Here is a 27813-nt window from a genome sequence, read left to right on the forward strand (position 1 = left end):
AGGAGCTTGTGGGCAGGCGAGGGCAAAGCCAGATTCCCCAGAGAAACAAGCAAGCTACAGTGCAAAATGGGGCAGCCACAGGGCCCCTGGCTCCCACGTCCCCACCATGTCACCTGCCCCACCTTCCAGACCAATCTGTGCAGCCTTTTGGTTTCTTGGTTTCAAAAAGCTGCCTCCCCACCCAGAAACTTGAGCCATTTTCCTCAAAGATGGGGAAAAAAAGCTCCACTTCTAAAAATAGCCCACCTGGCTCTGCTCTGCTGGCTGTTTCCATGGCAACCCACTCCTTCCCAGGAGTTCCAGGTGAAAGAGAGTACCAGCCCTGGTGCGGGTGCCCAGTGGCTCCTCAGCTGCAGCCGGCTACTGAAGGGTTCCAGGAGACCCCCGAGCAGGGGCGGGGGCACAGCAGAAACACCGGGGCTCCCTCTGGCTCCAAGCCTCTGATTTGAAGTAAACTCAAGACTGGTTATGTGCAAAAAGTGAGCTGTGCCGATGAGAGTGACAGGGATATTGGTAGGTGGGGGGCCAGGAAGTCCCAGCTCTGCCCTGGCTGCACGCTGGGGGCTTAAATGCTTTTCCAGAGGAGGTATGAATATCCCCAGAGTATGGATAAGCATGCTTAGCCAAGGCCACATGGGGTTGAAGCAGGACTGCCTGGCCCAGAACCGGGCTCCTCCGCTGTCCCATGCCACCTCCCTGAGCAGTCAGGGAGGCATGTGTGCCAGGCTTGAGGGGAGAACAGAGAGACCTGTGAGGTCTCTGTGCCCAGGTGGGAGTCTCAGTGCTTATCTAGGGAGCATCCAGGGACCACCCCTCAGGGCAGTAAGTCAGAGTACTGATCAGCTTCTGGTGTTGCTGGCAATCCTTGGCTTGCAGATGCTTCACTCCAGTCTCTGTGTCATCATGAGTGTTTCTGTGTCTTTGCTCCTCTTCCTATAAGGTCAGTCATATTAGATTAAGGACCCACCCTATTCCAATATGACCTCATCTTAACTAATTATACCTGCATCAGCCCAAATAAGGTCACATTCTGAAGTTCCAGGAAGGGCATGATTTTGGGGGGACACTAGCCAACCCAGGATAGCCCCTAAGGGTTGGAAACTCATGCACTTGGGAAGCTTGCCATGGATGGGAGGCCACTGCCGTACTCGGCTGGCCTGGCCGGGATGGACAGAGAAGTTGTGACTGCTGCCTTGTAAACACGTTGGTAACCCGGGTTTTATGGATTTATTCTCATCTAACAAAAAGGAGAATTCATTCTTGCATTTAGCTGGTGAAAATCAGTGGGTATTTCAGGAGTCGGTGCTTTCCTAGAAATGGTCGTGTCTGAGAACAGGCTGGAGACCTTTATTCCACGGTCATTTGCTGCATGTGATCCCGCCATCCCCAGAGCTGCCTGCACCTTACCTCGAACCCCGCCTCTGGCTTGGAGGCTGGATTGATTGTTCTTTCCATGTTCCACAGTCTGGAGCTGTTGTTTGCTTTTGTCACTTTAGCCAGGGAGGCTCAGAGTGCCACTGGCTGAGGAATGTCAGGCCTGAGTTCCCCAGGAAGTCTTTCTCATTAGAAGGTGCAGGCTCGTTGGCGCAGAGTTGCCTGGGGAAGAAGAGCAGAGTCACCTTCCCCATCTGCCAGGCCCGCTTCCTGGTCTCAGAAGCCACAGCCTTTGCAGCTGGTGGAGCAACTCACTGGGCTCCTGCTGAGTCGCTTTTCTGTGAAGGTTTGATCTGAACTTTGGAAGCATACCCAGAGCAGCAGCACAAGACAGGCAGGCAGAGCAAGGCCTGGGGAAGCAGGGGTACAGCACGATGGCCCTGGCAGCTGGGGCCGGGAGGGTGGGAGGGCAGAAGCCGCTGCCCCCTGCCTGGGCCTCCCCTTTGCCCCCTCCAGCTCTCCAGTCCTTCCTCTGTCACAGACCCTCCAGTTTGGCTCCCTGGGGTCACTGTCCTTGGAAGCTGGCCGTGCAGGGATGTGGGCTCCTGTTCTCTGGCTGCTGGTGGTCTTGGCCAGATGTTTCCTGCCCTGAACCTCAGCCCTCCCGCTGAGATGAGGGTGTGGGTGGCAGGATCTGCAGTCCCTCCGCCACCCCCAGTGCAGACATTCTGGCTCTGTCCTCTTCCTGGTGAGGCTGACAGTCTCGGGAGGGGTGGGGGAGGAGGGTGAGATGATGTAGGCTAGCAGGGAGAGGGCAGGGCAAGATGCCCCCATTAGTGACGCCCTCAGTGTGGCCTGTGCTGAGAGACCGGGAGAGGGACCCCAGCCCCACCACTTACTCTCCGTAGGACCCGTCCTGCTCTGAGCCTCTGCTTTCTCACCTGTAAAATGAGGATGCTAAGGGTGCAAAGATTACGTGAGTTATTTGTCCAGTGCTTTAAGAAGTGCCGGCACCTTGTGTATGCCCTGGCCACTACTGCCACCGTCCATTGCTGTGGCTGTTTGCTGCCGGATGCCGCCTTCCCACCCAGCCCTTCATGGCTGAGCAGTAGGAAGCTGCCTCTTCCAGAGCTTGCTTCCTGAGCTGCTGAGACTGGGCTGGGTCTGAGTGCAACTCATGCAGCATTTCCCAGGGCGCACCAGCTGGTGCAGAGCCAGCCAGAGGCCAGCATAAGTGGAGCAAGGCAACTGACCGCAGGGAGCTCGGTGGGAGCGGGTGAGGGGCCCTGCAGGCCAGCGTGTCCCGGGGAGAGCGGGAGAGATGGGCCTCGTGTGCAGGGGTTGAGATTCAGCGTGGAGGATGGCAAACGATCCTCGTCAGGCAGAGGGCAGGTACCGTGTGCACTTTGGGCTCCCCTAACCGGCCCCTTGCTCACACCCACTGCCTGGTGAAGGGGATCTCCTGTCCAGTCCTGCCTCCTCCACCCTCGGCCCCGTGCTGACACCTGAGCAGACCTGAGTGCCCCTCCCCACTGCGCAGGGACGGCAGGCTCCTCATGTCAGCGGCTGGGGCAGACGTGTGAATGCCCCCGCCTGGGGAGGTGCCCCGGAGCTCAAGCCTCTGCTCTCCGACCACCTGATTTTTCCTACACCGGGGGCAGCTCCTCCGCATAGCTGCTCTGTGCTGAGTCCTGGCCTTCACATGAGCTTTGGGGCAGGCCAGGGCTCCACTGTGGGTGGATGTGTGGCTTCGATGTGGTCCTAGATTCCAGTTGCTGCTATTCTTGTATTTATATAGTTGCAGAATTCCTGTAGGATTTTAAGTCCATGGATAGTTCAGTGTCTGCTGTGTTGTTGAGATGTGGATTGTTACTTTGTTCCTCTCAGATGCTCACTGTGCCTGAGTTTTATTCCCAGTGGGAGTGGCGACAGTGAAGATGTGCAGGGTCAGAAAAGCCTGAGAACCCCCAAGGCCACAAGCTTGAGAACCACAGCCTAAGCGACTTTGCACGTATGAGTGTTTTCCTTCCTTGGACGACATGCCCCACCAGCAGAGCTCCCGTCCGGGGGGCAGGTGGGGGTGTGGGGGGCAGTGGAAGCCGAGGAGCCCTTTTCATGGCTCTTGATGGGTAACTGCCAGTTCATCCTTCAGAAAGCACAAGATGAGTTAATGCCATCTATTCTTTTTGCTACTTTGAGGAATGTCACATTGAGCGGTTTCATTTGCATCTCCGATGTTGAGCTTCATCTGTGTGTCCCACATGGATTTACTCCTTGCAAAGACCCCTGACCCTGAACTGAGACCTGGGACTCAGCGTGGCCACAGTTCACCATTAGGGGGCCAGGGTCCCCTTCATTGTTCAGCTCTGCCCTTCAGTCTGTCACCAGCCTCCTCTTATCCATGGACCTCTGCTCAAATGCCCACATACTCCATTTTGCCAAGGGATGAAGGCCCAGGCTCCTTAGCTGTGCCCTCTACCCTCTCCAGCTAGCTCCTCTGTGCCCCATCCCTACTGCTCACATCCTTCTCCAGACCCTGCCCTTCTGTGTGTGACCTGCCGCTTCCATGCAGGCCTCCTGGGATGCACCCAAGATCATTCATCCAGTCACTCCTCCTCTCGCCCCTCCCCCCCACCCTCCCTCATTCTGATCTCACTGGAGAGGTACTCTGCCTGCACATCCCCATAGAACAGACTTTGCTGGTCAGGTGTCTTCCCATCCCTCCCCCAGCAACAGAGCCACAACTTGGGAGCAGAACAAGCACTTTCCTATGTCCCTGGCAGCTGGACCTGAACTCGGACCCTAAGAGCTGCTTGCTAAGGTGCTATTACCCACCCTCTGCCCGTCCCGCAGGAAGATGCTCCGAGTTAGGTTGGTCAGTTCTTTCTCAGCGCACAGGGAGTCACTTTCAGGCTGACCCGCAGTCAGCATGCCCCCGTGCGCCCCTCCCAGTGCCCAGCGGCAGCCATGCTGACTGGTTGGTGGCCATTCTGGTTGTTTGACACATTGAACCTGGAAAGTGAGAGGAGGTTGCGTTGTAACTAAGAGCCTAGGCTCTGGAGCCGGACGGGCCCGGAGGCTCCGGAATTTCCCCGCCTGTGGCCCTGGGCAATTTCAAAGCACCTTTCTGCCCCTCAAACCTACCTCACTGGGTCATCAACGTGCATTAACCAAGTCAGCGCCTTGCCCATTGCCTGGCACCCAGGAAGGCAAGATACGCATCAGCCATCGGAGCCTTTCTAAGGTGATCCAGAGAGAGGAAACAACTCCGTGCAGGTCCCCCTGGGTTCAGATCCAGCACTGCCCCCTTGATAGCAGGGCCCTAAACCGGTGGCTGGGTGTCTCAGAAGCTGCGTTTTCACGCCTGCAGAGTGGGAATAGCTGCTGTCTGCTGGCCACTGAGGCTCAGTGTTCACACTGGTCAAGCGAGTGGCCCAGGGCGTGGCCCGGCCCAGCATGTGTGGTCTCCAGACACTGGGTCATTTCGGGGCTGCAGTTGGGCTGGATGGGGTGGGCGAGCCCTGCCCCCAGCCTGGATGCTGCCCCCGCCACCTCCTCGCTCCGGGCACCCCTCCGAGGCTGGCCAGCCCCTGCCCCCAGCTCAGGGCATGTGCGGAGCAGTGTCTCAGCTGTGGCCACCCCCATGCATCCTGTCTGCCATGGGAGGAAATCTGTTCTCTCACAATGCGTCCTTTTTTCAAAAATTTCTATCTTGGGTTACAGATTTCCTTCACCAAAAAAAAAAAAAAAAAAAGGTTCTTGCTGATTATTTCTGAATCAATGCATCTCAGACACCGCTCAGCAATTATAGCATCTGGTACTCACAGGCCAGTGTCAAAAGTAGCAGCAGGGCCCAGGCCAGCTCCCCACCCCACCCAACTCGCCGCAGAGCACCCCTTTGGACACAAGCTGGGCTGGCAGCAGACCAGGCTCCAAGGTACCTCAGACTCCCAGGAGGGGTGCCAAGGGCACCTGGGGTCAAGTAAGCAGGGAGGGGGTGGGGCGTGAGCACCTGCCTGGCTCCTCATGAAGGTCCCCAGGTGAGAAGAGGGTGGCTCTGGAGGCAGACGGACTAGCCAGGGCGCCTCGGCCAGGGCTTCACCTACCTGAGCTTCATCACCTGTCTGTACCCTGGGAGTGGTACAGTCCGTACCCTGACAAGGCCATTGAGAGGGCACAGCCAGTGTCTCCACACAAGAGACACCCATAGGTGAGCGTGGCCTTGCTCCTCAGGGGAGACCTGCAGGAGGGGGTCACCGGTCGCAGCAGGGAGGGAGTTGTGACTGCGGCCTGGGGGGTCTTCAGGCCGACTCTGAAGATGGGGTGGCATTGGGCTGGGCAGGGGTGAGACCTCTGAGGAGCTGGGGGTGGTGAGGAGGTTCCAGGCAGTGGGGACACAGTGGGAACACAGAGGGAAAGGCCCGAAGCACGAGTACTCGTTGTTTGCAGGGACCGGGGGTGGGCGGACAGCAGAGAGCAAGGTCAGGTTGGCAGGGGAAGCATGGGTCAGCCCGGGCTGGGCCTGTGACGCGGGGACAGTGCCCGGGTTTCATTCAGGGTCTGCGGGGTCTGGGATGGGAGCCGCTCCCACACAGCCACCTCCACCTCTTCACCTGGACAGCCCACCCCTGCCTGCACATCAGCTTAGGGGGTGCTGGTGCCCCCTGCAAAGCACAGCCCAGGCCCTGTCATTCAAGCTGGTCCCCTTTTCCATCCCCCGCACTGACTCCAGAGGGGCTGTGCAGACACCTCACCCTGGCCAGGAGCCGGCACCTCCCGGGCCTCTGGGCGTGTGTTGCTCCGTAAGGACCATGGCGACCCCGCGTGTCTCCACAGATGACTCTGGGGACGACGAGGACGGGACTGCCTCCCCAGCTGACAAGAGCGAGCTACACGACACCATCAAGAAGCTCTCCCTGAAGCTAGACGACCTCAGCACGTGCAATGAGCTCGTGGCCAAGCACGGCGTGGCACTGCAGCGCTCCCTGAGCGAGCTGGACGGCCTCAGGATCCCCTGTGAGAGCGGCGAGAAGCTGAAGGCAGTCAGCGAGCGGGCCACCCTCTTCCGCATCACTTCAAATGCTATGATCAACGTGAGTGCCCGCTGGCCCGGCCCAGGCCCCCACGGGGGAGGTGGCTCCCTGGTCCCTGGGTGGGTGGCCAGGGTGAGGGACAGGCCGGGCCTCCCTCTTGCTCTCCTCATCCTCCGTGTCATCTCATCCACGCACCGTCACGGGGTGAGGACACTGTTTTTCATTGTTGGGTGGAGCTCGGAGTTGGGTGTGAGATCCGGCTGAGCCCGCAGGTGGTTCAGGCCTGGGCGAGGAAGGCAGCGCCCAACCTGAGCAGCCGGCTCAGCACACACAGTAGGGACGCGGCTGCCACATTTTTCCGCAACAGCTGCTGCTGCTCTTTCCCCCAGTACGTGGCCCAGATGCAGCAGGATTGGGACCTGTAACCATGGGGGGCTTGCATGTGTGGTGGGGGTCCCTCAGTCAGAAGAGCTTTCGAGTTGAGGCCACCGCAGTCGTGCCAACCTGACAGTAAGTAGCTGAACGAGGACCCACGTCTGTGGACTGAGGGGTTCAGCCCCAGGAGTTCCCCCTTTCCACGGGTTCTGGGAGCCACACAGCTGTGACCGTGAACCAGGAGGTATGTGCTCCCTCTGGACACAGGTCTGATGTGTCAGAGGAGGCCACAGCCTCCTCCCAAGGACAGCCCCCAGGATGAGCACATCCCAGCTAGGATGGCACCGTGGGAGCTGGGGGCCAGAGCACAGAGGTGTGGGGAGATGGAGGCCGCCTCAGAGGAGGTGGGTCCAGAGAACGCGGTTCAGGCAAGCCGGTCAGGCTGGCCGCAGAGACGGTGGGCAGTACCAGTGTCCAGGTGAGCCCCAGCTGGGGGACTCAGCCTCCAAAGCAGGGGGGTCAGAGCAGAGACTAGGCTCTCCATCCAACACCAGGAAATCTGAGGGCAGGGTGGGAAGGTGGAGGCTGGAGCCCACTGCAGGCCAAGATCCTGTACCCTCTTCCCAGACTCCAGGGAAACATGCATAGGTGCCCGCAGGTGTGGACTTTGTCCATGGCGTTTAGGGGTGCAATGGCGCCCACGTGCCGAGAGGCTGCTGGACCGCAGCTCTGTGGCCGCCCTGCTGTTTGGCCCCGTCGCTGGTCTTCTCTCCTTTTCCCGTGTCCACCCTCTCGGCCTTCTGGCCTCCTTACAGCCCCCAGACTCTAGGGGCCTGGGTCACTGTACTTCTTCCGGTGACAGGCACCGGTATCGAGCATTTAAGGCGTAATGATGCATTTGTGCTTCCCCACGGTTTCCCCGGCATGGCCTCCCCACATGCGGAGACTAAAGCCGCATCATCTTGAGTAAGCGGTTTTGCTTTTTCCCAGATAATGCGCTGCTCAGCTGGCATCTCTAGCGAAAGTATTTTATCAGGCATCAGAGGCTCATCTGTGTTTACGAAGCCATAAAAACAGCTCACCACCAAAGTGCGTAATGAATTGTTTGATGGGAAGCTCAGGCCCCTGGGGTTGATTAGCAAGCCTGTTAGCAGTTCTGGCACCAGGAGAGCCGGACCCAAGTGTCGGAGCCTGCCTGCATCCTGGGCCGGGATCTGCGCCCCCCGCAAACATGAACCTGACGTGAGGGCCTCTCCCATCCACCTCCACTGTGGGGGCACAGAAGCGAGGTGTGGGAGCCCAGGCTAGTGCAGAGTCCCGCATTTCTTCCAGGGACCCTTCCTGACAGCTGCTCCTCACCCGGCAAGAGCCGGCTCAGTTCTGGGAGGCTGTCAGACCCTGAACTCCCAAACCCCCACTGTGTGCAGAGGGGCCACCTAGGCAAAGCGTCCCCACTCCTGGCCAGGCTTTGGCCTCCACCCCTGTTACTAGGAGGGGTTTGGACCAGGGAGCTGTAACTAAGGCATCCATGTGGCTCCCACCCCCGAGCCCCGAGGGGAGCCCACTCCCACCCAGGACCACTTACCCCTCCCCACAGCTTCGCTAGTACCGCTAATATCCACGTGGAGGCAGAGGCGCAGAGAACTCCCTGAGCTGCCCAGGGTCACCAGCTGCTAAGTGGCCAAACTGGTCGCAAACCCAAGTCTGTGTAGCGCGCTGCGGGAGTCACGGCCCTCACGATGGTGAGGGTGAGACCCTCAAGGGCTGCAGAGGCCCCCTTCCACTCTGAGGTCAGCACATGGAGGGTGGCCTCGCATCCACCTGGGGCAAACCCCCATTCTCAGGGACGTGAGTCCCTGGTGTGCCTTTTACCTTTAGGCTGCAGCCCTACCAGGGTCTTTCCTGGGAAGGTGGGGACCCAGGATGGGTGGAAGCCACCCCCAGCGGTCCCCAGAAGGCACAAGTCCTCATCCTTCAGATCCGCCCAGATCTCACTGTACAAAGAGGAAGCTGCTTCCCCCACACTGGCTTCCTACCGCCTCTCCGCCGTCCCCTCCCTGCCCCCCGCCCTGACTGACGGGAGCCCCTCCTGGGGAACTCAGAGAATCTCTCCTCCCACCAGCCGCACAGCCAGGGCAGCCCCCTCCTGTGGATGGTGAATGGCTCTGGGTTTTCCACCTCGTGGGCTCCAGTTAAGCCTGGGTCATGGAAGTGGAGCAGAAAATGGGGGACGGCAGGCCACACAAAGCCCTCAGGCAAACACATCCTGCAGAGGGCCCTGGGCAGGCTGCACTCTCCCCACACAGGGAGATGGACTGCTGCTTCTTCACTTTTCCCCAGGATGGCCAAGAGTCTGGGGTTGTTCAGCCTTCAGCAGAGAAGTAGAGGAAGATTTCTAAACCTTCAGATTCAGGAGAAGGCATCACTATCATTAGCCTTTAGATCCTGAGCTCCCAGCAGGGCAGGGAGGGAGGCTCTCTGGACAGTTTCCAAGATCCCAGGAACTGTGGCTACTGAGGCAGGCCTGTCCCTGTGGCCCTGCTCCCCGAGGGGGCATCTGGCCCTCACCTTGAGGATGGCCCCTTTTGTGCGTGTTTGAGGGAACAGGATGTCTGGGGGAGGTTCTGGGTCAGGAATACTGAACTGTATTGCCCTTGCCTGCGCTGTACCCTCTAAAATACCCCTTCCCCACCCTTCAGGTGCCTGGCAGATTCCTTTTTATCCTTCAGAACCCCACGTGGACGTCACCACAGCCGGGAGGCTCTCCGAGTTCCCCATCAGGAAGCCGTTCCTCCTGGTTAGATCCCCCAGTGGTCCCAGCCCACTGAGCAGTGCTTAGCCCATTATTTCAATGTCTGATCCCCCACCAGGCTTTGTGCCCCTTGAGGTCAAGCTCAGGTCTTACTCACCTGTGGCCCCAACAGTAGCCCAGTGGGAGTGCCCGATACACTCTGTCTCAATCAAAGTGGGTCTTGTATCTCAGGGAAAAAAGTTCTAAGTGGCCCACATCTCACTTACCTGCGAAGTGACCATTTACAAAGCCATTCTAGCCCCATTTCCTCACCTGGATGAGGTCAGTGAGAAAGTGCAGGCTCTGAGCAGGGTGCAGAGCTGCTGGTCACCACCCCTCGCCACCCTGGTCACCTGGCCTTGCAGAGAAATGACCCAGCCTGGTTGCTGAGACATAGGAACAGAGCTTTATGAAATCAAGTCATAAACGTGTTTTTTTTTTCCATGGGAACGTGGTACTGAGCCCCGGCTTCCTTCCCTCCTATTGTGGTTTCGGTTGGCAGGGTTCTTTCTAGCAGGCCTGGGAAGGTGGTGCCTGGTGGGCCTTCAGGAGGCCTCGGGGGGCAGCAGCTGAGCAGGTCAGCGGCCCCATAGTGAACTTGGGGCTCATGCAGTTAGGAAAGTCCTGCCTGATGGGATTTGAACCCAGACCTGAGTGGCTTCCCACTGAGCCTGCCCCGGGCCTCTGCCAGGTGGGGACTCGGCGAGGACCAGGCAGACCCATCCGGCCCCTGAGGATCCAGGGATCCCAGGGATGGTCCAGGGATCTTCCTTGTGATGCTGAGTGTCACGTGGGCTCAGCAGTACAGCCTTTGGGAGAAGTAGCTAAGCAGGGCAGCAGCTCACACACCCACTGGTGAAGGCCAAGTGTGTAGAGGGCCGTGGAAGGGCTGGGGAGTGACCCTCAGTGCCAGGGCGGGGCCTGCAGAGGGAGAGGTAGTGGCCACAGAGTGGAGCCAGAAAGGGTCAGGAGCATTTCTCCCAGGCAGGGAAGGAAAACACTAGCTGTGGACACTTGCTGTGCGCAGGGGGTGCCCAGCTTTTTACACATGGTTCCCTGTAAGCATTGTGCTGGGATGGCACCCACGCCATCCGGCTCTAAAGCTCCCCCACCCTTTTACCCTTCCTGGGCCTCTGCGGACAGTTCCCCAGTCATGGTGGCCCCTTGGGCAGGACCTGGTCTTTGGGTGAAGCTCGCTGGCTGTGTGGATGATGGCCTTACCACCCGCTGCCCTGGAAATGAGAGCAGACACATCTCCTTCCCACCTGGGAGGAACAGGTGTGGGGTTCACATGACCCATGACCATCCCCGGGGGCCCAGCAGCCCCTCCCAGCCTCCTCTCCCACCTGTTCCCCGTCCGCCTCCAGTCCCCTGCCAGAGTTGGCCACTCACCTAACCTGAGGAGGCCACAGCCTCTCAGACCCTCCCCACCTATCGCCCCTCAGATGTACATTACCTCTCCTGGGAAGCCCACCCGCAAGCCCACGGCTACTCCCAGGGCCCATCTCACAGTCCACCTGGCCGGGTCGGCCCTGGGTGCTAGAGGCTGGTGGGGCCCTGGCCAGCAGGGAGCCAGGACAAGAGAGAGAATCAACTACCCATGGTCACGTTGCCTGCAAGGCGTTCTGCATGCACCATCTCCCCACCACCCACTCAGCCGCTTATTGTGGGGAAACTGAGGCAGCTGCTAAGGATAAGAGCCCAGGTCTTCAGGCTCCAGAGCCTTGCACCTCGTAGGAGGGAAATAAACCCATCCCTCCCTTGAGGGTGGGCAGGAGGGTCAGGAACCCCTCCTCTGCCCACCTTTACCCCACTCCCAGCTCCGCATCCCCGCCCCACTCTGCTGACTGTCGCCCTGTCTGCAGGTCCACGAGTCTCGTGGGCTTTTGTTTCTTTCTTTTTTAAATAACTTATTTGTTTAATTGAATTATAGTTGACTTACAACGTGGTGTTAATTTCTGCTGTACAGCAGAGTGACTCAGTTATACACATGTATACATTCCTTTTTATATTCTTTTCCATTATGGTTTATCCCAGGATGTTGAATATAGTTCCCTGTGCTACACAGTAGGACCTTGTTGTTTCATGGGCTTTTCTACCGCAGCAGTGTGCAGAGACAGGACACGGTCTCCCTAGTGATGCTGGGAACCCTGGAGCTTCCATGCCTGGCACAGTGTCCAGCATATGGGAGCCTCAGTGAATAAGAGAGAGAGTTGGTTGTGAAAGAAAGTGAGAGCAACTGAGTGAATTGCTTAGTGTCTGGCAAAATTCCCTAGTGGGTGATTTTGTGAGTCTGATCAAAGGCAGTACAGCAGGTCCATGCTTGGATCACCGTCTGGGTAACTGTGTTTGCTGCCATTTAGAAGGAACTTCACAGCGCAGTGATCAGCCGTGGTTCAGAGACTGAGCCTCGAAGCACTGCACGTGTGCAGGGCTCCCCCGGCCCGGGTGTGGGAACCGCAAGCGGCACCTCCCTCCCGGAGAACCAGGACGCATGCGGTGTTACAGCATTGGCTCCATCACGAGGTTTGAGGTAGAGAATGGCAGAATTAATACATGTTACCAGCTCAGGCTTTGGGTATTTGTTTCCATAAAGTGAAAAGAACGAACTCCCATTTTCTTCATTTTTCCCGCAAGTTTGTCTTTGTGGGAAAGCAGAGCGCCCTGGTTTGGAGGCAGGCCTCTGGGATGCTGGCAGTGTGATAGCAGGCGTCCGCCCCAGTTTCCTCCCGTTACTTTGTTTGCTCCTCACAACGGCCACGTGAGGTTGGTGTCATTACAGCTTCCTTGTCATCGCTGTCATTTGTATTATTCACGTGCCAGCCCCGAGGCCCAGAGTGGTCATTTTGCCCAAGGGTGGCAGGCCCGGCGGCTGCATGAGCACAGAGGGTCACAGCTGTTGGTCCTGGGCCGTCCCCACTGCTGGCCGCAGGGCTCTGTGCAGAGGGCCAGGGCTGTGTCACCTGGGCTCCCCTGTGGGTTGGCCTTGGGCCCCTGCCCTGGGTAGAAGAGCCCCACAGTGGTGCCATGGTCATTCTGGGGTGAGCCTGCCCTGGGCTGGTAGGGTGCACGCTCCCCTCCCTGTGGGGGAAGCAGGGTCTGTCCGCAGGCCAGGGTGGTGGAGCCTGGCAGTGAGAGAGCCGCTTCTGTGACTCTCAGGCAGGCCCGGAGGCAGCCACACTCCCAGCGTGAAGGTGCTGAGCCCTCCGTCAGCTGGCAGCCTTGGGGTTTGCTCCCCACTTCTGCTCCTGCAGGCCCCCTCCTGACATGGCCCCCACACCTGAGTTGTGAGAGGCCCCTCAGAGTTGTGGGGCCCTTGACCTCAGGAACAGGTTTAGGGCAGCCAATGGGTGAGCAGAGCTGGATGGTAGGCGAGCCCCACAAAAGACCAAAGACAGTCGAGGTGCAGAAAGCCAGGGGGTGGGCGCTGGCCAACAGAGGGTGGTGCCCACCAGGCCCCCCTCCAAGGGCCCAATGGGACAGACCCGGCATGCTTTTACCAAGGAAGGTAGTGGCCCACGAGGGACACACCCTGGTGCCCGCAATAGAGCCGGCCGGGTGGGATGGGGCGCAGAGCCTGACGGCAGGGGCATGCGGATGTGGCGGAGGACGCATGCCCAGCACAGCTGGGCCTGGAGGGAGGGGGCTTCAGCTCCAGTTGGAGGAGCTGTGAGAGCACGATGTGGGGGAAGCAGAGGCACTGGGGGCTGGGGGAGGCGGCCGGGGGGAATGGGAACAGGGACGCAGATGAGGATAGGTGGGGGAGGCGGGGGGTACACAGACGCAGAGGCAGCAACTCAGGGCACTTGGCCAGGACCTTGGATTTGCGGCATCATAGAAACGGACCAGATCAGAAGGGGCTGTTTACCGCTGGAGATGCTCTGAGGCTTCGCTGAGCCCTGTTTGGAGATCACGAGGGGCTCCTCGCACCCACCCAAGCGGAGTGGTGGTGAGAGGCCCCAGAGCCACCCTCCTCGTCCTTCCAGGGCCCGTGGGCAGGTTCCCATCCAGCTGACCTCTGTTCTGCCCCTGACAGCTTGCTCACTTGGGGCTTGGGGAGATGAGTAAAAATAGATTCCAGGACGGTCTAAAATCGGTTGGCAAACTGGCAGCCAGATGGTGCTGGTTCCTGTGCATGAGGGGTAAACTATTTTGAATGTGGAAAGGACTATTTTAAAGTTTGAACTGAAGTGAGAAGCTGACTCCCCAGTGCTGTGAGTGAGTCACGTTAAGGAGAAGCCGTGACCATCCCCTCCGTGTCCGAGAGGGGCTGGCCCCTGTATGCGGGGCAGCCCGAGCCGAGGGCCACGTGAGAAGGGGGCCCGGCCCTGGGAGCCGCCCAGCCTCCAGGGGCCGGGAGGGTGGTGGATGCGGAGCATGGCGGCATGGCTGAGCCTGAGCCAGAGGGACCCCCGGGAGAGCCTGGCACCCCCATCGCAGCTCCTGGGGGACCCGCTCTTGGTCTTGGAGCATGAGATGGCTGTGTTTCGTCCAGCATGGCTGCCTCCGAGCCAGACAGTCCCAGCCTGAATCTCAGCCCTTTCCCACCGTCGGGAGGTAATGTGCTGAGGCCAGCCTGTTGCTCCTCAGTGGGAGGGGAAGGAGAGACTCTGTTGACCCTGATGTGTCCCTAGTGTGAGCTGCTGGCCATGCAGAGGGGCTCAGGAACCCGTGATTCTGCACATTTTTCTCCTGTTCGCCACCTTTATTATTACTACAGACCATTGAGAGGCGGGTCCATAGTGACACTGGCCGTGTGAGGATCGATGTGGTGGGGTAGATGGTGGGGCAGCCTCGGCCCTGGCCACCCACTGACCTGGGAGCCCTGCGCCTGAGAACCACGGCAGGCCAGTCACGTGGCTGTCAGCCACAGGGCAGGTCCTGGCTGGCTGCAGGTGGAAACGTGGCCCTTTCTCCCTTCCTCCCTGCGAGCAGGGTTACCGGAACCTGCTGTGTGCCGACAGCTGGGGCCAGTCACCGAGCTGGCCCTGTCGGCCCAGGGTACCCGCCCAGCCTGGAACCACCAGGCATTTGGCCCTTGTCCCCACCTCATCTGTGGCTCCAAGGGCCGCCCACCCGACATCCAGCGACTCTCCGGCACCCTCCTCACGGCCCAGCTAGGATGGCAGTGACCATGCAGGAGACTGATGGTTTCCACGTGGCCACTGAAGGCTGGGCCTGAGCGGGGTCCCGGCTCTGCAGACGATCCTAGAGCTTGAGAGGCTCCCCAGGCCATACACAGGGTGGGCATGAGACCCAGGCCACTGCCCACATGCCCTGCTCGCCCGCCCGCATTTGAGGAGCAGCGAGGTTGTGGTTGGGATTAGGATTAGGAACAGCAAAAGCGATTAGCGTTCGTCCTCCTTCCTCCTGGGCACAGCTGGGCAAGGTTTCCGGCTCACACACTCTGCATCTGTCCTGTGTGACACCTGTCGGGGTGACCGATAGCCATTCCCCTTGGGCCCTGACACGCTTCCCTGGGCAGGCAGCCCTCACAGCCCCCTTCACGGGCCTGGCATCTGGAAAGGGAGAGTCCCCGGTGGGTGCCTCCGTGCAGGGGCATGGGGGAGGTGCCGCCATCTCCTTTCTGGGCTTTTGGTTCTCACTCTGCTTTGGGCATGTCAACAGGCCCCCTGCCCTCCCCACAGAGGTAGAACAGCATTGCCCACAGGACCCTGCACCTCTTCATCTCAGGGACCCTCTCGACGGCTGTGGGGGGTGGGAGAAAGGGGCAGGCCTAGGAGACTGGAACCCTGTTCCCGTCCAGAGGACGATCACCCCAGTGGGTCACAGAATCGGGGACTCTGCAGGAGTCCTGGGGTTCAGCCCTCTGTTCACGAGAACACTGAGGTCCAGGAGGTTATGGGCCTGCCCCAGAGTAGGCAGCGAGGCGATGCCGTGAGGGGCCTGGATGCTGGCCCAGCATGTGTGAGTCGGGGGCTTTGGGGTGGCCTGTGGCTCTGCTCCTGGTCAGGGCGGCGCGTGAGCTCTGAGAGTTGTGGCGGGGCCTCAGGGGAAGTGTGACCGTGTTCAGGGCCAGGGTCAGCCAGGCCCTTCCTGGGCCCCTGGGAGCCATCCCCCAGCCGCCCGCCCATCGCCAGGCCCCAGGCCTAATCCAGCTTAGCGAGCACACAGCGCACAGCCCAGCTCAGCATTCCAGGGTGGCGGGGCCAGACCGGCACCTGCCTCCGTTCGCGGCTGGCTGGGATGGGGCCTGGAGAAGGTCGGCAGCATCAGAGGAAACCGGCGCAGTTGGGGATGGACACCAGGTAGGCACCTCAGGGCAAAGGGGGCAGGCGGGCTCTCCACAGCCCACAGGGTGACCAGGGCAGCTCGTCAGCTGCAGATGACCCCCACACCCCCGAGTCAGTGGAAAAGGCCCTGATCCAGCCACATGAGCCCCTCGATATTGGGGTACAGCAGCCTCTGCCATGCCCTCCTCTTCAGGCAACTCTGACATGCTCTGATCTTCATCGCCCAGCCCAGCTGCATGTGGCCCCGATGAGGCCCCCGCTGTCCTGGGGATTTGACTTCCTGCCCCTCTGCTGCTCCATATCAGCCTGTCCTGCAGGGGCAGCAAGGTGGAGGGCACCCAGGTTATCAGCCAGCAGCCCTGGCTGTGTGGGCAACAGCCTCCGCTGCAAGGACCAGGCACGGCTGGGTCCTGTTGCTTGAACAGGGTTATCCCCCGACCTCCTTGTTAGTGAGCATCTCCGGGAGCCCACCCCCACTCTGGGAAGGCCCTGGGACCCCACATCGCCTCAAGGGGCATCCGGATGGGGGTAAGGATCCAGCTTGACAAAATAAACAGTGACAGCGCTGGTTCCACGCCCTGGGAGACTTGGACCGTGGCCCTACATGCACGGCCTGTGGCCTTGAGCAAGTCCCTTGGTCTCCCTGAGCCTCCATGTCTTCCTCGGTCACGCTGTTAAAACGGCCACCTCAGTGCTTGTGAGAGTGCACCACCCCTCCCGGCACCGGCACCGGCAGTGACAGCCCTGACCCACAGGGGGTGGGGGGTCTGAGGGAGGTGGGGCCAGAGAAGGGGAGGAAGGCACGTGGTCACACAGGAGGGAGAGCGTGGGGCAGGACGGGGCCCCAGGAGCTGAGTGTGGAGAGGCTCTGGGACCAGGTCTGTGAGAGACTGTCAGCTGTCTCAGAAAATGAAACCAACACCTTTTTCCCTTCCATATCATTCCTATAGTATTGAGAGCTTCACGAACATCAAGGGCAGGAGGAAGGGAGCCTAATTCATCTTTGCAGCACAATCATCTTTCCCTCTTTGCTTTTTTAAATTAAATTTTATTTTTTATTGAAGTTGATTTACAACGTTGTGTTAGTTTCAGGTGTACAGCAAAGTGATTCATTTATTTATTCTTCAGATTCTTTTTCCTTATAGGTTATTACAAGATACCGAGTATAGTTCCCTGTGCTATACAGGAACTATAAACTTGTTGGTTATCTTTCCTTCTTTGCTTTTGCTGCTAGGAAGGCCAGAGGCCATGTAGAGCTCTCTGACATGAGTTTGTAGGAATTATTTACCATGACATTCGGCTATTTGTGGCTCTTTTATAAGCCTTGTTTTATTTTTATAAATTCTTTTTGGCTGCATTGGTCTTTGTTGCTGAGTGCGGGCTTTCTCTAGTTGCGGCGAGCGGGGGCTACTCTTCATTGCGGTGCACGGGCTTCTCATTGCGGTGGCTTCTCTTGTTGCAGAGCATGGGCTCTAGGCGCGTGGGCTTCAGTAGTTGTGGCTCACGGGCTGTAGAGTGCAGGCTCAGTAGCTGTGGTGCACGGGTTTAGTTGTTCCACAGAATGTGAGATCTTCCCAGACCAGGGATTGAACCTGTGTCCCCTGCATTGGCAGGCAGATTCTTAACCACTGTGCCAACAGGGAAGTCCAATAAGCCTTGTTTTAAATGCTGTGAATTATATGAAAGGAAAGTGTCCATCTGTGTTAAAACTCAGCAAGATGATTGCAGGAGCTGTAGAGGGTTGGCGGGGATTGACAGCGGCAGGTACGACGGAGCAGTGCTAAGGAAAGGCGAGGGCAGAGTCCAGAGGCCCTTGTGCAGCTGCCAAGCTAGTCTGATGGGGCTGGCAACCTGCCACCAGGCAGGGCACCCACAGACCCTAAGAACCAGAAAACGGGAAGCACCCATCGTGTGTCTCACCTGTAACAAGGCTCCATGCATGACACAGCCCGGGCCCCTGCACCTTCTCCCCAAGACAGCCAGGCAAGGGGACCGTGCCTCGTGTGGCCTGGGGTCCTGTCCTTTTCGCCCATTGTTGACCTGGGCAGCCCCTCCTCCCTGGGCCTCAGTCTCAGGGGGACAGGAGGATCCAGCAAGGGGCTTCCCTGCAGCGGTGGGCCCGGCGCTGCCCAGGGAGACAAGGGCACCCCCCTCCCCCGCCAGAGCCAGGCCTCTGGGGTGCGTTTCTGACAGCACCGTGCACCTAGCTCGGTGGTCTGAGAGCTGCTGGGGCAGCGGCAGGGTGACGTCGCCCCTGCAGTCAGGACTCCTTCCTTGGTCAGCAAATGGGTGGCTGGAGCCCAGACTAACCTGACTGGCCACTGGGGCCGAGCTTAGGGTCAAGGGAAGCAAGGACGAAGTGGACACAGGCCACTCAGGAGCCCACCTTGGGGGTCCCCAAATTGCATGGTAGTCAGTGACTGCAGCTCTGCACCAGTGGGCGAGCCTTATAGATCCAGAATAGCCCCCGACTTGCAACAGCCCTGGATGCAGCCTCTCTCACCTCCAGAGCCTGCTAAGTGCATAAGGAGATTTCTTTCCTTCCCCACTGAAGTCTCTCCCTCCCCCTAACCTGTGCCAGGACACCTGTCAGCACAAATCCCTGCCCCTTCTGGAGAAGCGGGTTACAGTGGCATGTGGCTGGGCAGGGACCAGACCTGCCAGGGAGGGCGGGAGGCCCTTGAAGTGCCCCCTCTCCAGAGCCTTGCTGGGGAGCTGCTGGGAACTGAGCCTCAGTTTCCTCATCTGTCAAATAGGGACAATCCCTCTCCTCCCACCCCAAGGATTTTGCTGGATGAGCTGAGACGGGGCGGGGGGCGCTGCGAATGCAGGGTCTGTGGGGCTGTACCATTGTGGCTTATGGACAGGACATGGGCTCAGTGGGGCTGAGTGACCCATGCGGGAACTGGGCCTTCCCAGTCCTGATCACGTGACCTTTTCCACTACACTTTGCTGGTTGCCTTGGGCCTCCGTTTCCACATCTTCAGAAAGGCGGTGTGGAGAGCCCCTGCCCTGCCCACTCTGCATGGTGCTGGGGGGTGAGATGAGATGGGATGACAGAGGGAAGGTGCCCAGGGAGGGCTTGTTAAGGAGTGACATGCGGGGCCAGATGAGTGGCCAGCCTTCTGGAGCCCCAGGCTGGGGCCCTTTCCACCAGCCAGGCCACCACTGGGGCTTGGCTCCCTATGGGACGGGAGAGCCAGCCGAGCCCAGGCAGGGTGAAGGCATGTGCTCGGGCGCCAGCCGTGATGAAGGGGGTGTCCATTGAGTACCCCTTGGCCCCGAGCTCTGCGTCACCTCCCTGGCTCCTCCTGACAGCCCTTCAGGTAGTGCTGTGCGGTCTCTGTTACAGAGGAGGGGCACCGTGCCTCTCTCCCTCCAGGAATCAAGTCTCTAACCCTCAGCGTCAGACCTCATGTGATGTGCGTGGAGCCCAGTGGCCGGTGGGAAGGGGGTGGTGGGGAGTGGCGGCCTGAGATCACTGACGCAGGTTGGGCCGGGAACCATGTCCCTTCCAACCACGTTAGAGGAGTCCAGAAAGGGCAAGTCCAGTGGTGCCCGGCTGGGACCTCGCTGCCCTCCAGGGACAGCTGAGGCCCAGACCCTGTGATGACAGGGGCAAAACAACCATAGGTGCTGGAAGCACCTATGGACCCGGGAAGCTGAAAAGAATCTGGATGTCATAGTAGGCCACAAGTTTGAAAGGGGAACGTTAAAAGCAGAGTTTATGTGATACAGACTTTGAGGTAACTTGGTAGAAAGTTCGAGTCCCAGTTCCTCTGTCAGACAATACCCTTTAGCTCTGAGCCAGGTGGTATAGCAGAAAGGTGGCTTTCCTTCCTTCTGTGCCAAAGCCAGGGTCTGGCCTGAGCTGCTGTCTTGGTTCCAGTGGGGACACTGGTTGTGACAAACCTAGGCCCAGACTACAGTGAGGATGCAGCAGCTGAGAGCTGGGGCCCCTGCCACCAGGAACACGCAGCACCCCAGCTGATAACTGGCAAGGCAGCATGTCCAGCAACACCGGGTTTAGTGCTCTCGAATGGCATCTTGACTGTGGGGCACCGACCAGGGCAGATGCCAGGCTGGTTTTGAGAAAGCCAGGGTCCCCATGACCCCACGGAAGCCACGGGGGGGGCAGCAAAGGTGTTTCTGACCCACCTGCGAAGGGGGGGCAGGGGCCACGCCCCCCCCCCCCGCCTTCCTCTCTGCCCCGCCTGGCTCACAGGCCGCGCCCCCTTGCAGGCCTGCAGGGACTTCCTGGAACTAGCGGAGACGCACAGCCGGAAATGGCAGCGGGCTCTGCAGTATGAGCAGGAGCAGCGCGTCCATCTGGAGGAGACCATCGAGCAGCTGGCCAAGCAGCACAACAACCTCGAGCGCGCTTTCCGCAGCGCCCCCGGCCGGGCCACCAACCCCACCAAGAGCTTCAGCGAGGGTGAGCGGGCGTCTGTCCATCCATCCGGTCCACCCTCAGTGTCCCCTCTGCCAGCTGGCTCAGCTTACACAGCCCCCCCGCCAGATTACGTACCCCTCAACGCGCCTACGTCTGGGCCCGCTTGGCCAACTCTGGTGCCCGTGTGCCTGTGTATCCCCCACGCCCTCACAGTGGGCACAGTCTCCCCATGTCTAGTCTCCCAATCTCCAGAGAAGAGCTCAGTGAGCCCAACTGTTCCCTCTGTGGCAGGGCTGCCCGGGTGCCAGGTGGCTGCCCACCTAACCTGGGGCTCAGGGTCACGGGTGCCCTGGGAAGGGGGTCCATCAGAAAGGGAAGCTGGGCCACAGAGAGACTGACCAGCATGTTTAGAGATCAGGGAAAGCTTCCAGAAGGAGGGAGGCTCTAAGCAAGAGGGTGGAAGTGCGTTCCAGGAAAGGGAGCGCGGGCTCCACAGCCGGGTGACAGAGGTGGGGAGGGGCCGCGGGCTCTAGACCTCCCTGGGCAGGCGCAACTGTTGAAGTCGCAAACTGAGGCAGTGGCTCTGTGTGTCTCTAGGAAGCCTCTTAACCACCAAAGGCGAGGACAGTGAGGAAGATGAAGATACCGAGTACTTCGACGCCATGGAAGACTCCACGTCCTTCATCACAGTGATCACTGAGCCCAAGGAGGACAGGTGGGCTCGGGGCTGGGTGGCCACCTGGAAGGAACCTCTCCCGGGTCAGCCGTGCTGGCCTGTTCTCGTGCTCCATCTGTTCTTCACACTTGGGGTTTTCTTTAAGTCTTGCTCCAGACGGTATTTTTGCTTAGATTGGTTCTGTTCTTCCTTAAATCAAAAATACCCAAATAGAGTTTGTATTGGGATTTCATTTTAAATGGACAACAGGGCACTGGCTGCATCCAGTTCCTGCCCCAGAGCCACACAAGGTCCCAGCCACTCCACCCACTGTGTCAGCATTCCAGAGCAGACCGGAGACACAGAAAGCCTCTTTTATTTTCTATTTCAAAGCCTTTGTTTCATTTTTCATAAAAGTTTGCTCTTTCAGGATCTTTCTAAATACACATTAATAGTAAATTAGACAGTTACTAGCACTGAAAGCCATGTTGCCATGCTCCCTGGGACCCTCGGGAAGCGCCTGTGCTTGTGGACCGAGCTGGCAGGACACGTGTGGAGGGAAGCACGTGAGATGGGTGGGCGGCAGGGCTGTAGTCAGGGGAGCATGCGGGGCTTGAGCACAGATTTTAATACGATTCGGGGTTCAGTCCTCACCAGGGTTGCTCATTCTCGTCGGGTTGCCTTAGGTCCTGACCCTAGAAGGGTTGGTGGGTATGGCAGCGTTTGGGGACATAAAAGTGGCCAATGAGCCCTACAGGGGAAAGAACTGACTGCAGCCCATGCTGCCCACTGACACCCTCAGAACAAGGTGTGTCAGGACCACGTGCTCCCCTGCTCGCCCTCAGGAACTGCAGACTTCCCAGCGGCCTCACTCCTACATGTATGCTGTGGCCTGCCCATCCCATGCTGCCTTCCCTGACACCCCCTGAAGCCCAGCCCGGCTGGGAGGAAGCCGGTGAAAACCTGTGGCTGCTCTTTTGCCTCTGTGGACCAGCGTGTTTCACCACTTCCCTGTCCTGGTTTCTTCCAGGGAAAAGGCATGGTTTGGATTCCTCTTACCCCTCAGGGAGTTTCTGGTCCTATCTGTGGTATATTTCCATTTCCCAATCATATTTTTAATACATATATTTATTTATTTTATTTTTTTAATTATCATCATCATTTTTGGTTGCACTGCATTGAGCGGGGACTACTCTTTTTTTTTTTTTTTTTTTTTTTTTGCAGTACGCGGGTCTCTCACTGTTGTGGCCTCTCCCGTTGCGGAGCACAGGCTCTGGACGCGCAGGCTCAGCGGCCATGGGTCATGGGCCCAGACGCTCCACGGCATGTGGGATCCTCCCGGACCAGGGCACGAACCCGTGTCCCCTGCATCGGCAGGCGGACTCTCAACCACCGCACCACCAGAGAAGCCTGGGGCTACTCTTTGTTGCGGAGCACAGGCTTCTCATAGCGGTGTCTTCTCATTGCGAAGCACGGGCTCTAGGCACACGGGCTCAGTAATTGTGGCTCGCAGGCTCTAGAGCACAGGCTCAGTAGTTGTGGCGCATGGGCTTAGCTGCTCCACAGCATGTGGGATCTTCCCGGACTAGGGATCGAACCCGTGTCCCATGCACTCACGGGCGGATTCTTAACCACTGTGCCACCAGGGAAGTCCCCCCAATAATATTAAAAAAATTTTTTTAATTGAAGTATAGTTGACTTACAATGTTGCATTAGTTTCTGGTGTACAGCAAAGTGATTCAGTTTTACATACATACATATATATATATATACACACACACACACATACATACTGGGTTGGCCAAAAAGTTCATTCAGGTTTTTCTGTAACATCTTTTTGGCCAACCCAATACATATATTCTTTTCCATTATGGTTTACTACAGGATATTGAATATAGTTCCCTGTGCTATACAGTAGGACCTTGTTGTTTATCTGTTTTATATATAGTAGTTTATATCTGCTAATCCAAAACTGCTAATTTATCCCTCTCCCCCCTTTCGTAACCATAAGTTTGTCTTCTGTGTCTGTGAGTCTATTTCATAAACAAGTTCATTTGTGTCATATTTTAGATTCCACATATAAGTGATATCATATGATACTTACCTTTTCTCTGACTTCACTTAGTATGATAATCTCTAGGTCCATCCATGTTGCTGCAAATGGCAATATTTCATTCTTTTTATGGCTGAGTAATATCCCATTGTACATATGTACCACATCTTCTTTATCCATTCCTCTGTCAGTGGACACTTAGGTTGCTTCCATGTCTTGGCTATTGTAAATAGTGCTTCTATGAACGATGCATTTCCCAATAATATTTAAAAATCGCTATATTGCTCTCAAAATTAGCACAGCTTAGCTGTTCTGAAATTCCATTATCGCCTGGTAGTGTCACCCTTTGGGCTGTGAGGCCAGGGGGTCCTGCTCAGGTTCCCTCTGGCTCCCTGTCCACTCCCCTATACCTGGAGCCCCCGGGCCTGGGCTTGCCTCCTGCATGCCCCGCCCTGGCCTCCTTCCATCCTCAGCAATAGCCCAGGCCCCTCTGCTCCCACCCAACCAGCAAGCAGGTGACCCTGTGCTCAGTACTCTTCATCGGCTCCCCTGGCTCCTGGCACAGCCCCCAGTGCTCACTCAGCCCCCCAACTCGTGCTGCAGCTGCACTGGGCAGTGGGCAGATCCTCTGCCGGGTGCCCCCTTGTCTGCAGTGCCTTCCCCCTCTCCCCAGGGACCTGGGTGGGTTCTTCCCATCCAAGGCCCTAACTGCCTAGTGCCCGTCCCCTGACCGGGCTGGCCCAGGTCACCCCTCCTGGGAGCTCCCTCAGAGCCTGGGCCCCTCAGCCAGAGTGTCCCCTGCTGCTCTGGCCACCATCTCACCACATGTATTCCTGGGCACAGAGATCCATCCAACCCACTTCCTTCCCTTCCTGAACCCAAGTCAAATGCGAGAATCAGACCAGCACAGTGAGGACACAATGGGGTCTGCCCATGCCAGAGGGGACCCACGGGGCTCCAGGGGGCTCTCCCAGAGGTGCCCACCCCTTGGCTTCTCTGGGGCCTGGTCAACCAGTCCCCAGGAGGAGCCTGTGTGCAGGGACCCCTGGTGAGAATTTGGCTGGGCGGCTGCTGCCACAGGGCACCAGTGGGTGGGAGCCCCTCCAAACTGCTGCCCCGGGTCCCTCAGCCCCACCTGAGTCCTGAACTGGAGACGCTCCCATTGGAGATGCAGGCTGCCCCTCGGACCTCACTGAGGGGACTGGATAGAAGGGGGCCGGGTCCCCAGGAGGCCTCAGGATTTGTAAATAACTTGCCTTCCCTTTTGTGTTTCCTGCAGAAAAGCTGAAGGTGGGACTACAGGCTCCGTGGAATGGACCTCAGACAATGTAAGTGAGGTGGGACCCCGAAGCGGGGGGTGAAGTGGGGAGGCCAGCACTTTGAACTCGGGCCCTCCAGGGGCGGGCCCTGTGCCTGCTGCCTTCATCTGAGCTCAGGCACAGCCTTCCCCTCCCGCCAGCAACGTCCCAGTGCGGGCCTGGTCCTCAGACCGCCCTGGGCCAGAAGTGAGGGCGAGGCCTGGGGGCCGAGGCGACCTGGCCTCTGCTGACGGGCGCACTCTGCTTCTCTGGTAGGTGCTAGACAGCACCTCACTTGTGCCCCAGGGCCCCCCCAAAGTCAAGAGGCGTGTCCGCATCCCCGACAAGCCCAACTACAGCCTTAATCTTTGGAGCATCATGAAGAACTGCATCGGCCGGGAGCTCTCCAAGATCCCCATGCCGGTAGGGGCCGGGCAGGGCGGCCAGGGGGGCCCTGGGGGCTGTTTTCTTGTGCGTGGATGGGAAGTAATGGCCTTTGGAAGTATACGCAGCCCTGGGTGTCATTTTCTTAATGACACTTGAGGAGCATGTAACGTGTTATTGAATCGTGTTCCATCCGCACTGCTGAAATTCCCCCAGGGCAGAGGTTTCACGCTTGGAGGTAAGGAGCCAGGAAGGGGCTCTGCATTGATCAGACAGGGGGCCCTCAAAGTGCCTCCCACCCTGGCAGATGGGGAGTGGCAACATTGGGCTGTGTATGGGGCTGGGTGGACCCTCCTCCTCCATGCTGGGCTGCCCCTGGTCCCCACCCCAGCGAGGTCACCAGCAGGCAAAGGGCAGGGCTGGCGCCCTCGTGCTGCCAGACCACAGTGGCATCTCCATGGAGCGGGAGCTGGGGCTGCTCCAGGCCAGACTTGGTTTCACTGTGTGACCCAGGACAGAAGACTTGCATAATAGCTCAGAATACAAGGTGGACCCACTTCATCCATTCATTCACCTATTCATTCATTCACTCACTCATTCACTGATTCCTATGATTCACTGCCGTGGCATTTACATGCTAGGAGGGGAGACTGACAGTAATTGTAACAGAATTCTGCCAGATGCAGCAGGTCAGAACGTGTTGAGGGCTGTGGAGAAAACTGAGGCAGGTTAGACAGGTCCTCAGATGAGCCTCTCTGTGAAGGTGGTCTGAGCAGTGATGTCCCTGAACATCTGAGAAAAGCAAGGCTGCTGTGCCGACAACCCTAGGTCTGTGCTGGGAGCGGTGGACGGTCTGTGCAGACCCCTGACCTGACACCCCGCCCGCAGGTCAACTTTAACGAGCCCCTGTCCATGCTCCAGCGGCTGACGGAGGACCTGGAGTACCACCACCTGCTGGACAAGGCCGTGCACTGCACCAGCTCCGTGGAGCAGATGTGCCTGGTGGCGGCCTTCTCCGTGTCCTCCTACTCCACCACCGTGCACCGCATCGCCAAGCCCTTCAACCCCATGCTGGGCGAGACCTTCGAGCTGGACCGTCTCGATGACATGGGCCTGCGCTCCCTCTGCGAGCAGGTGAGGCCCGCGCATGCTTCAGCCAGGCCTGGGGGTCAGAGCCAGACAAAGCGGGACGCGGCCTCTGACCGAAGGGGCCATCAAGCCAAGGTCCGGTCAGGCAGCTGGGCTTCATGCGGCAGGGATAGGTCAGGGGCGCCCCACGGAGCAGGCCTCCTGGGGACATTGTGGGCCGCGTGGGAGGAGAGCTGGGTGAGGACAGTCGGGTCTGGTGGGGGAGGGGAGGACGCCTCTCTCAGCCAGAAGGCATGGAGCAGTGGGGGACGGGTGTTTGCTGGACACCATCAGGGATTCAGGTGGGCTAGAGCGTGGGGTCACCACTGAGCTGAAAGGGAGCAGCCCGCGCCCCACGGGGCTGCAGTCAGTGATGGTGGAGGCCGTGAGTGTGAGGGGCCAGGGCTCAGCTCGCCTCCATCCTCTCCATCGCTTCTACAGGCCTTCCCCGCAGGTACTGGTCTCCCCAAGGCGCGGAACCAAAACCGGGCCCCTCGGGCACCTCAGCCCAGCTCTGGTATCCTTGTCTGAAGGGGGCCGATTCTGTTGGTGCTTCACTGGGTGCCGGGAGGACCCAGGCAGGAGCTACATGAAGGCGCCCAGGATAGATTCGGGTCGGGCTGCTGCTGGGTATCTACCATGCACCAGCCGCTGCTGTGGGCCCACGGGTTGAGCTCAGAAAGCAGACAGTTCGCAATCCGGTGGCTGGTTCTAAAGGCATGCTCTGCCTGCTGTGCGGGCCTGTAGGAGGTTGTGCACAGGCACCTTTAAAAAGCAGAGCTAGGGATTTGCCTTGGATGTGGGTAGGGAGGCTGGGGAAGGCGGCAAGGATGACCCAGGGTTCCTGGCCTGAACTACTACTGGGTACATTTCTTTGTTGAACATTGCTGATCAGGTAACACCCTCAGGAGTTGAGGGTGCAGCCAGCTGGGAAGTGGCCTGTTCTCGTGGGCCGGGGGGTGGGGAGCAGGTACTGTGGATGTGGATGGTTCTGACTCTTTTAGGAAGGCCCGGGAGCGGTTTGGCAACACAGAGTGAGGGAGAGAGAAGGAGCCGAGGTCAGAGAGAAGGAGGCAGGCGGCTCTTCTCTGTGTGGGGAGAGTCACGGAAGGGCAGAGGAGGCAGTTTTATGAGGAGCTGGCCCCCTCACCGGCTGCTGTGGGGAGAGTGCAGCGCAGGGATAAGGGTGGAGCAGGGAGGCTGGGGAGGCTGGAGGCGGCGTGGGGGAAGGGCAGATTCTGGATGCTGTTTTGAAGAAAGAACAGCCAGGATTTTCTAAGGATTTAGATGGGGAGCATGAGAAAGTGGGGCCAGCCATGACTCCAGAGCATTTGGTGTGAGCAGCTGGACCGACTGGATCGTCTGCCCGAGAAGGTGGTGCTGACACTGAGCTCCAGGGCCAGGTCGCTGGGGTCACGTCCCTGAATTTGCTGGTGGGTGGGCTTCAGTGGGGGCCCTGGCCACAGGCATCGGGCAGGCTCGGGGACGGCTCACTCATCACCCAGTTGCTGGCAGGTTTGGCCGGTGCCTCTGAGACGTAGGAAGGATGAGGGTGCCTCCTATGGGGACTGTTGGGAGCTCTGGGCCGTCTGCACGGAGGGGTGCAGGGAGGCTGGAGCCCACGGCTACAGTTCTGGGGCGAGGCTGCGAGACGGGAGGCTGGGAGAGGCTTTGCCCACCCGGTGACCAAAGGAGCCACAGAAATGAGGAGGGACAGATGAGGAAAAGTTGATGGCAGTGTCCTGGTGGTGAGACCGTAGTCAGGGTGCCCAGTGCTGGAGAGGATGGGGCAGAGGCACCGGGTGGGCAGAGCAGGCTGCACCGCCATCCGGGCTGGGATGGGACACCAGCTGGACTCCAGCTCTGGAGCCGGGCTGGCCGGGAGGCTTCCCATCCTGGGCCTCCTCAGTGCAATACAGCACAGCAGACGCAGCCTCTGCAGGTGATGGGCAGGTTAACTAGAAAGTAGGCCCGAAGCCCCTGGTAGAGCCTAACGCCCTCACTTTATTCACGCTCAGCACAGCCTGTCACAATGTCATCACCCTCATTCCACAGCCCAAGTCAGGTGTGAAAAC

At 58.8% G+C, this 27813-nt stretch overlaps 1 protein-coding gene across 5 annotated transcripts in view; it reads left to right on the forward strand.

Moving 5' to 3' along the window:
* The window catches only part of OSBP2 (oxysterol binding protein 2), a 173934-nt gene that overhangs the window by 133949 nt on the left and 12172 nt on the right, over positions 1–27813 (forward strand). For all 5 annotated transcript variants that reach the window (XM_060118532.1, XM_060118533.1, XM_060118529.1 and 2 more), the window contains 6 exons: positions 6211–6467; positions 20070–20262; positions 20818–20935; positions 24208–24256; positions 24503–24649; positions 25499–25744. In XM_060118532.1, the coding sequence (XP_059974515.1) occupies positions 6211–6467; positions 20070–20262; positions 20818–20935; positions 24208–24256; positions 24503–24649; positions 25499–25744 (1010 nt within the window). The remainder of the gene's footprint in view (positions 1–6210; positions 6468–20069; positions 20263–20817; positions 20936–24207; positions 24257–24502; positions 24650–25498; positions 25745–27813) is intronic.

This window comes from Mesoplodon densirostris, chromosome 15, assembly GCF_025265405.1.
Source record: "Mesoplodon densirostris isolate mMesDen1 chromosome 15, mMesDen1 primary haplotype, whole genome shotgun sequence".
NCBI classification, from domain to species: domain Eukaryota; kingdom Metazoa; phylum Chordata; class Mammalia; order Artiodactyla; family Ziphiidae; genus Mesoplodon; species Mesoplodon densirostris.